This window comes from Egretta garzetta, unplaced genomic scaffold (assembly GCF_000687185.1).
Source record: "Egretta garzetta isolate BGI_Z169 unplaced genomic scaffold, ASM68718v1 scaffold486, whole genome shotgun sequence".
NCBI lineage: Eukaryota > Metazoa > Chordata > Aves > Pelecaniformes > Ardeidae > Egretta > Egretta garzetta.
In genome coordinates this window covers 448,088-458,473 of record NW_009260126.1, presented here as the reverse complement: position 1 = coordinate 458,473, position 10,386 = coordinate 448,088, and the positions used below count along the sequence as shown (strand labels likewise).

The 10,386-nt window shown below is 40.2% G+C and overlaps 1 protein-coding gene across 1 annotated transcript in view; it reads right to left on the bottom strand.

Annotated features, from left to right (window-relative positions):
* LOC104128605 (pancreatic lipase-related protein 2) overlaps positions 1 to 10,386 on the bottom strand; it is an 18,934-nt gene that overhangs the window by 3,129 nt on the left and 5,419 nt on the right. The window contains exons 5-10 of the mRNA XM_035896897.1: positions 9,721 to 9,829; positions 8,446 to 8,565; positions 8,234 to 8,356; positions 5,859 to 5,974; positions 2,571 to 2,700; positions 1,075 to 1,186 (exon numbers count right to left, since the gene is read on the bottom strand). Of these exons, the coding sequence (XP_035752790.1) occupies positions 1,075 to 1,186; positions 2,571 to 2,700; positions 5,859 to 5,974; positions 8,234 to 8,356; positions 8,446 to 8,565; positions 9,721 to 9,829 (710 nt within the window). The remainder of the gene's footprint in view (positions 1 to 1,074; positions 1,187 to 2,570; positions 2,701 to 5,858; positions 5,975 to 8,233; positions 8,357 to 8,445; positions 8,566 to 9,720; positions 9,830 to 10,386) is intronic.

The following is a 10,386-nucleotide window of genomic DNA, read 5'->3' as shown; positions in this document are numbered from 1 at the left end:
AAACACTGGAACAGGTTGCCCAGAGAGGTAGTGGAGGCCCCATCCCTGGAAACATTCAAGGCCAAGCTGGATGGGGCTCTGAGCAACCTGATCTAGTGAGCGGTGTCCCTGCTCCTGCAGGGGGGTTGGACTAGATGACCTCTAGGGGTCCTTTCCAACCCAAAACAATCTATGATTCTATGAAAACACTAGATTAGCTAGCCCAGCCTTTGTCAGTATTGCCATGGGGTTTATTCTAGACGTTATTTTTGGAAAATGAGGTCTATCTTCAAATAAGTCCAAGTCAAAAAGTTATCTCAGTATTTCTGCTTGCTCTCAACCATGAACAAAATTGAAAATTATAGTTTATGTTCATGCCTTCTGTGCTGTCAGTGTTCATTATAACAGAATGCACATTACAGCCTGACATTAACATAGAAATTACCTGTAGGTGTATCACTACAGTAGTGTATTTGCAACCAAAGGTACTCTTGGTACAGACCAGTAACAGGGCTATGTTTAAACACAGAGAAGGTTGGTTCTACAATATTTAAACTGTGCTCTTGACAAGGATCAGTTTATGAGATCTAAATTCACATTTACTGGGAAAAGCCAGGCTGAGTGGACAGGAATCTCAGACTCCAGCACAGTTCATAAGCAAGCTGCAACTTTCTTACGCCCATGTTCCCTGGAGGAGGGAATGGTTAATTGACTGCACATCATGCAGCTCCTTGTTTCCTTAGAAATCGCCAGCTGATGTTTAAGTCCAGCAGTAGCCACAGAGCAAGAGAGACCAGCAAGCAGATTTTGACCACAATTTGTAGCATGGGGAACTTCAAGACTTACCAGCTACTTTTATTCCCAGTGTAAGTCGCAGATCACATAGAACAAGGGGAGACACAAAAATAGCTGTGTATAAATTCAATATGGTAACAACGATAGAGCCATTTTTTCAACAGCTGACTTACCAGCTACTTTTATTCCCAGTGTAAGTCACAGATCACATAGAACAAGGGGAGACACATAAAAATAGCTGTGTATAAATTCAATATGGTAACGATAGAGCCATTTTTTCAACAGCCATGCTAAACTTACTTGTCAATTGTGTATTTTTTCCTGATCCCATCAGTTCCAGTCAAGGCTACATCTATATTTCCCATCATGGTTTCTGTTGCAGATACTCTGACATGTATCTCTTTTCGCCAGCCTTTGAAAGCAAAATGAAATAGATTATGGTTGTAAGGAGATTTCTTTCCTAATGGTAAAACTTCTTATATGTTTCCATGTCTTTCAGGGAGATGAAAGGATTGCACAAATGTGCTTGTAAGCAAAATCACTCTCTATTAAGGCACATGTTAGTTCTCCGTGATTCTGGTTGTATTAATTTTCTTGGCGGTGGTCTAAATCCCAGATCCAATCTTTGCTGACTATGCTGAGTATTTAATTTGCCATGGCTGTACCTTGCTCTTCCACTTGGCATCACTTTTGATTTTGTAATTTCTTACACTTCTGAGCAATTTGGGGGGTCTCATGGGTAACATATTAGCTCTCAGCTATGAAGTGAGGTCCACTGGACTGCTGTGTTGTTAAAGATGTGTGAAACAAAACCGGCGGCTTTCCCAGGATGATCCCGATACAGGGTGTTTAGGGCTTTTCTCCCACCTGCGCACAGCCCAGCAGCTGTTGGGAGATCCTGCCGTCCCACACATCCTTCTAAGGCAGGAGCAGGGTCTTGGGTGCAATAGCACATATTGATTTTAAGCAACCAGGTTTGGGAAGTTTTTGTACTGACTGAAATTTGGGCTATTATAAGGACAGTCTCTTCACCCACTTCATAAGGTTATATTTGGGTTCAGGCTATAATTTCTATAAATTCAACAGTTTGTAAGTGTTGAAATTAATGTATTCATTCAGATTTGAGAAATGGCTAGTTTCTCTGTGCTCAAATTCATTTTTTTACAGTTTGCTCTTATGGAGACATGATATAAAATTTTTTTTTGGTTCTTAATTTTGCTTTAATATTGTAGTGCCTAGTGAATTAGGATCTCAAAGACCCTCTCTTATTTACTGCCCTTGCAGTTCATCACCTGTGATGGATTACAATTTGTTTATGAATTTTCTTATTTCCCAGTTTTGTGGCTGCTTCTACATTAATCACAATTTAAATTATACTTCTTATTACTCCCTGCAATTTTGACTTGATGAGCTTTGCAAAAATGTCCTGAAATTATCCAGTTTTATAAATTTTTTTCAATAAAAACAATGTAACTTTTTTTGATTTGAAATATTGCACTTTCAGCATAACATTCCTGCCACCTTCAGCTTTATGGAGTTTTTGAAGGCATCATCTAATTGACAAAATTTTAGCAGGGTTTCCAACTCAGAGGTCAGTATCAGTTGATCTGTTTCTATAATTATCTCAGCCTTTCCCAGATAATGCTGGGACTGCATGTTCCTAACACACCTAAAACTCTGGATTTTGGGCGAAGTGCCACTTGTTAACTCCAGCAGCTCTCTGTAGAAGTGTAAGATATTTGGTCACACATAATTCATTGCCACTTTAGAATTCACCAGCCAAAAGAAGCACTTACGAGCATATGGAGGGGAGGGCCCTGTGTTTAAATAAACCTTTTGCTGTTCTTTTTCAGTTTTATGTGGAAACTTATCAGCATAATGACCCATCAGTGGGCATCCTTCATTTGGACATGGGAAGCAGTCTCCCTGGGGGAAAATAACAATGTGTGTTACAAGATGTTATCTGTTTTAATCCCACTTCTTGAAGTGTAAGAAATTAGGGTATTTCAGCTTTTTCCCGGCTTTTTTGAAAAGGTACTTGCTTCTGAGTTCAGATCATATCTTCAGTATTTATCAGTGTGGTGAAAAAAGGAGGTGAGATGGTCAGTCAGTGTATTTCATCTGGCTGAAAATCAGAGAGAAACAGGTTGAAAATCTGGCCTAATTCCTTATGCTCTTGCAGAGACCGTAAGTAAATACCTTAACGCATGCTGTGCCTTACTAATTGATCTGTAAAATATAGCTAATATATTCATCTTCCATAGGGTTCATTGAAAGGCTGTCTGCTAATTATTACAGGGCGGCTAACTGTATTTGCAAGCAGGTCTGGCTGGATATTTCACTTGTATGGTAAAGACATTTAAGTTTAGGAATACTGAAACTTGAGATCTCACTTTGGAATGTGTTCTGTCTGCTTTCCAGCCTTTATTCCTATGCAGAACCTTAATGAAATTAAACTACCTACAAAGATCAAACATTCAGATCAAGACCTTGACATACATTAAAGTAAAAAAAAAAGATAAGCATGTATATTTTCAGTGAAAGTGATTTAAATGCATTTGGAAAAATTAGCATTGTTACATTTGGATAGTTCAATTTTAATATTTGGGAGGTTCTGTAGGAACTGGTATTTGTGGATCTTTGGCTCTTTGGGCATTAGAAGAATAAAAGGCTAAATCATCATCATCATTTGTTCATTATGAGACTGAAAAGTCATTTCCCTTGCATCACTAAATTGCACGGGGCTCAGGTTTTCAAGTCCTAAATTATATCAAACTTTCAAGTCACATGGCAACATTGCTACAAATATTAACAACTCTTCTACAGTATTGTAATCGTTCTTTTTGGGAGGAGATGGAAATAAATTCAGGCTTGTCTTCCTTCTTGAGCAGTCCTCAGCTGCATTGCCAGAATTGGTTCACTAAAAGCCCAGTTTTATCAGGCGTGAGACACCAGGAGATTATGCTTCCTTCTTTCTTGTGCCACCTGAGAGCTGTGTGAGTAACGCTGTTAAAGAATAGCTCAAATATTTAATGGCTTTGATACCAGACATACTTTGTAAATAATAAAAGGAACATTTAAGCAGAAGAATGTGTTGTTGGCAGTCTTGGAACAAGGACATCCTGGAACAAGTAGGCCTGAAGATGTTTTGAAAGCATCCAAAACCTGGCAAGAAAACCCAAGATCCATGTACCCTCAGCTGAACTACCCTCATTATAATACTAAGAATCATGCCCCCAGGTCAAAGAACCCTTGCCTAGGTCAAGACCCTTCCATACAGGGCATGCGTAGTGTAAAGAAAGGATGCTGTAGCTTTAAATGAACATAAGGCTTGGAGGAACCGATAAGAAATGGACATGATTAGGTGTGATTGCGCAATAACTGATAACCAGTGCTCGACTGTGTAAAAAGCTGCTGTGTGATCACCAAGGTGCTTTGTGGAGCTACCACCTAGCACCCATCTCTGCAGATATGAAGTAAGTGTGTGGTGTCTCTCCTGAGTGTGTGACAACCGACTCGCTGCACACTGGGTCATAAACTACCTACAAAGATCAAACATTCAGATCAAGACCTTGACATACATTAAAGTAAAAAAAAAAGATAAGCATGTATATTTTCAGTGAAAGTGATTTAAATGCATTTGGAAAAATTAGCATTGTTACATTTGGATAGTTCAATTTTAATATTTGGGAGGTTCTGTAGGAACTGGTATTTGTGGATCTTTGGCTCTTTGGGCATTAGAAGAATAAAAGGCTAAATCATCATCATCATTTGTTCATTATGAGACTGAAAAGTCATTTCCCTTGCATCACTAAATTGCACGGGGCTCAGGTTTTCAAGTCCTAAATTATATCAAACTTTCAAGTCACATGGCAACATTGCTACAAATATTAACAACTCTTCTACAGTATTGTAATCGTTCTTTTTGGGAGGAGATGGAAATAAATTCAGGCTTGTCTTCCTTCTTGAGCAGTCCTCAGCTGCATTGCCAGAATTGGTTCACTAAAAGCCCAGTTTTATCAGGCGTGAGACACCAGGAGATTATGCTTCCTTCTTTCTTGTGCCACCTGAGAGCTGTGTGAGTAACGCTGTTAAAGAATAGCTCAAATATTTAATGGCTTTGATACCAGACATACTTTGTAAATAATAAAAGGAACATTTAAGCAGAAGAATGTGTTGTTGGCAGTCTTGGAACAAGGACATCCTGGAACAAGTAGGCCTGAAGATGTTTTGAAAGCATCCAAAACCTGGCAAGAAAACCCAAGATCCATGTACCCTCAGCTGAACTACCCTCATTATAATACTAAGAATCATGCCCCCAGGTCAAAGAACCCTTGCCTAGGTCAAGACCCTTCCATACAGGGCATGCGTAGTGTAAAGAAAGGATGCTGTAGCTTTAAATGAACATAAGGCTTGGAGGAACCGATAAGAAATGGACATGATTAGGTGTGATTGCGCAATAACTGATAACCAGTGCTCGACTGTGTAAAAAGCTGCTGTGTGATCACCAAGGTGCTTTGTGGAGCTACCACCTAGCACCCATCTCTGCAGATATGAAGTAAGTGTGTGGTGTCTCTCCTGAGTGTGTGACAACCGACTCGCTGCACACTGGGTCATGGATCCGCTTTCGGACAACAGTGCTGTGCTGTATAAATACCTCCCCTGCCCTATATACTGTGGATGTTTATTGTTTGTACAGATGTTTAAACATTTCTGAAACCCAGAGGCTGTCCTCTTGATGATGGGTTCCATGAGGTTTAGTGTCCCTCGCTGCTCACCTATGCAAAAGGTGAACCCAGCCACCACCTCTCGTTGCCCTCTCACTCAGCTCTTTGTATCTCCCTTTGTAACTGTTTTTGGTATTTATATTTACTGCCTTGTTTTCTTCTGGATCTTTTTTTTTTTGGAGTTCACTGCATTTACATTTATCCTGGTTTTTGGGTATGGTCTGGATGAGGGTAGTCAGCGGGTCTGCATAACCTCCCTGCGTTCCATGATCCAGAGTGTAGAAGTTGTCTCAGAATTTATTAAGAGAAGAAGGGCAGGGCTATAACCTCTCAGATAAATATGTACCTGGTACTTACCAGTACAAAAGCTTTGTATGTTTCACACCGATACCCAACGAATCCATTGGGAATGATAATGCTCTCAGCATAATACTGGAGACTTCTCTTATGTCCACATCCAACAGATCTGTATTCTGGGAAAAAGCCCACGTAAAAAAGATTAAAGCTATACATTAACATAAAGTCCATGCCAAAACAACACTTGTGGGTCTTTTTTCCTCAAAAGCATTTGTAGAGACAGTGAAGTCTCAGATTAAAAAAAAAAGGTAATACTTAAAAGATGTTTAAAGTGTGAATTATTACAGTAAAAGGTGAACTTAAGGCCACATACATATTTTTTGATGGGTAGAACTAGGTTCTAATCTGTATGTCCCTGTGCTCATGCTGAAGTTAACAGAGGTGGAGGTGCACCAAGGTGAACCTCGTGCAGCCTCCCATCCTGCTGTGTGGACTTAACTTAACCGAGGAGGATTTAGGATAATTTCCCTTTGATATTTCAAAGACTGGAATAATTCATAGCTGCAGAATTTGTAAAGCATATAGTAGTTACCATGAAATAGTTGTTATTTGCTCACCATCATCACAACATAGTATTTTGTAAAACCACATTTCCCCCTCATTTCTAGAATTAAAGGTAACTGAAGTAATTATTGTAACTTCAGTGGTGACTCTGTGAAATGCTCTGCAAAGCAAGATGTTTGGCAGTGTGTCCTTGATTTTGTCAGAATTATTTGAAACAAGTACATTTTCCCACCAGCGTGAAATTTATAAGCAGTCAGTGCAGGAAAGAAGAAAGTGCTGTATGTGTTACATTCACAGGTCCCTTATAACGAGTATCATCTTCATTGGCTCTGACATCTCTCCTTTATCAAAGCACAATAAACTAAACTTAGGTTATACAAAAATAAGCTCTACTCAGCTTGTGTGTGTGGCTCACCTAATCACAGGGTGAAGTCTTGGAGGCACCGAAGCAATTGCAAGCTGGCGCAGTTCATAGTGAAATCAGAATTTCCCCTACTGTCAATATTTATGCTGCTTAAAGACAGACCAGTTGACACACATTGTGCTTTAGAAATGGAAAGAAAAAACAGACCAAAACCCCTCTGAAAAGTATTTTTGTCTGTTTTTCTTGAAAATAATCTGCATCATCAAGGCTTCCTGAGTATGTTTTCTTTATAGTTCCTTCTTTAAATCTAATTCAGAAGGGTCTGCACTTCTAACTTGAAAAACCCCAGCTCTCACGGTTGGCTTAGTTTGTGCTAGTGCCAAATTCACTTAGCATGCATAGAATGGGAACATAATACTCCTCCTCTTACTGCATCAAAAGCTGTAGAAATAAGTTACCAAATAGCATTTCTAAAGCACTTCATACATAAAAGCACTACATAAATGTAAATATTATCAAACAGAAGAGATATGCACAAAGTAAGGCTTAACTAAGAGGCAGGAGTTAAGGCTGTCTGTTTTTAGGAGCTACATGAACAACCAACTCCATCTGTTCATGTTCAGTAGAGCTGAGCTCCTCCTTCACCACAAAACATCGCAACTAGCCTTGTGAAATTTGTCTGGAAAATATTTAATTTATTTTCCTGAAAATACAGACAATCTTATGCAGTCCGATTGGAAAATGTTTTGGTTCCAAGTTACTTTGTGCACAGCCAGCTTTCAGTCCTCTTTATTACGAAGTTCTCCAACCAGTTCTAAGACAGGGCATTTTTGAAAGCCAATTACTTAATTAGAAGTAGGAATTTCAAAACATTTAGCGGTGCAAAACAGATGTTCTCATTTCTGTAGGTTAGGATCAGAAGACAGGATTTTGGGGATCTATTGTACTGTATCCCAGGGTAATTCTGATTAACTGCCCAGCTTTCTTTGAAGAACATGAACTATCAATGGAGCAGTCATTTTATCATCTTCTGTATTTTTAACCTTGTGCTGTTCCCTTTGAAGATACTAAAGCTGTTAATGGTGTGGATGAGTATGTCTAACCCCAGTAGTATTGGGACTGATGTCTTCCTAGGGAGAAGGGAAGCTCAGATTTTAAAATACTCATTTTTGGATTATCCTTGAATGAAATTTTTCTGGTTCTTCATGTGTGGAATTCCCACTGAGGTCAGTCTGTCAACACAATGGTCGGCTCTTATAAAGGTTGTGATGAATAAGCCTGCATGCTTTAACTGAAGTTTCCATCTGGAATTTGCCTTGGTTAGTATAAAAGAATATTGGAGGGTATTTCACCGGCAGCTGTAAATCTTCCATGTTTGAGCATTCTCTCCCTACTCCAAATCTGAGCTATATATGTAATATATACATACAAAAGGCTTTACCTTAGCCTAGCCTTTATTTCTAACCATAGCTTCCCGTGAGGTGTTACTTCTTTAAAATATATTTACCTCTCATAAGGTCGTTGATATTCCGAGTTGCAGGAGGTACACGAAGCTGCTTGCATCCTGGCATCTTCTTCCCACCATTTGGGTAAAAATCCAGGTGGCCGCAAGTCTGAAGAATCCCTGGAGCTGAAATGAGCAATGAATTGGGGCTGATGACTCTCAGGTATGCTGTGGCCAACCTCTGTGTTGGTGTCAGCCTTTGCATGAAAACTTACCAAAGTCAAAAAAAAGATGACCTGCGTGTGTATGAATTATATCAACAAATTCTGCGTCTGAAGGATCCAGCCTAACCGTTGTGGGAGTATACTGGAAAAGGGGCCCAGCTGGATCTAAACCTAAATAAATGGAGAAACGTCTGGTAAAGTAAATAATATTATATGTATGTCATCACATACAATGTGCGTACACTGTGTGTCATTACATTTCTGCCTTTACTCCACATATAAAAATCTATTTTGTGGTCCACAGCCAGCAAAACAAGCAGGGTTTTAATAGAAAGGTGGCTGGAGGCTTTGCAACGCGGTAAAATGCTGACGGGTGCTTGGCTTACTTTTGGGGAACAATGTTATAAGAAGAGGTTTGGGGGTTTTTTTGCATGATAGTGAAAAATATGAAATCTTGATGTAGATTTGCATGTAGATTTGTCTGAGAATTTTTATTTGGTCAAAAATCTATTTTAACTTCCAAAAGAGTTTGGTTGAAAGTGTTTACCCCTTCGTTTCGGTGTCGGTGAGCTCTTTGGGGCTCAGGCAACAGCGTTCTGACCCCAGTTTCCCTGAATTTCTTGTGTGACTAACTGTGCACACAGCTTAGCCAAAGGGATGTCAATGAGAGAAAAGAACTGACTGGAGGAGAAAGGAAAGCGGAAAACAATGAGCCTTTAAAAACATGTTGTGCGAGTGTGTCATGACGCTGTGTCTCTCTCTGTAGCTATGGGACTATCAGCTTTCTTCCTTCTCAGGTGTCCATGGCTGTTTACTGTCTCATCCTGGCATACTAAGTCTAGGGGTTTTAATTTTTCCTTTCAGATTTTCAATCTTTTGAACTGCTGAAAAGTCATGTTAGAGTGGGCTTTTAAAGCCAAATATGACAATGAGTTGCTAGTGTTTCACAAGTCTGTTATTCCACATGTAATGGAGTATTTTGTTCCTGTTCTTTTATATCATTAAAAATCATAACCAAGTGTTTCCCTGGGACTTGTTGTGACCTGTGAAAAGTGGCCTCTGTTTAGGCACAGTTGGGACAGTTAAGCCTTCCTGAGCTGTTGTAGTGGAGCGTTTCTCAGAGCTGTGGACGTTGCCATGTGAAATGCATGGCATGTAATAGGGTATGTCTTCGTTTGTGGGCCGTCATGCTAGCTGTATTCTGTTAATTATGAAAAACCAGCACATTGCAGTCTGTATTATGTATTTATAAGGCAGCTGTGATTCTTCAGTTCTCTTAAGTAGCATGAAAATATAAAGCTTCATCAGCTGAAATGGCTTCAGTACCTGTTATTCTTCCAATGCCAGGTTTCCTTCTCCCTGCCTCCCCTGCAGCATGTGCTCCAAGACTATGGCCGATGAAATGAATGCTAGCAGGAGAGTAGCCATAGTCTTTCTGTGAAGATGTGCAGAAAGGAAAAAACAAGTGTGTTATGCGGGGGATACAAGCCTGTGGCACTGCATCATGGCCCCATGCTGTGCCAGGACATGGCCAGACCAGCGGGCAATGGAGGGGAGCGTCTTGAGTGGGAAGTCACTGTTGTGGGTTGGTGGGATCAGTACCTAAAGAGCAGCAGTTCCCAACTCATCCCATCCCCTCTTATATCACGCCTCTGTAAGGGAGTAATCTCTATCAGGATTAGGCCCTTATGATAGAAAGGAAGGAAAAGGGAATTTCTGCACATAGCTCCTCTACCTTTGCACTGATTGCTTGTCCAAAAAGCGAATGACCCCACTGCCTCACCCCTGAACCTGTCTGTCCAGTCAGGATAATGGTCTTTGGTGGAGGAGTTTTCAGTGCCTTGGTCTTGTGCCTTCAGTCTGTGGCATATCCTCTGTGAATCAAGTGGCTGTCCTGCTATGGAGATGCTACTAAAATGATCCGAGGGCTGGAGCACCTCTCCTATGAGGACAGGCTGAGAGAGTTGGGCTTGTTCAGTCTAGAGAAAAGAA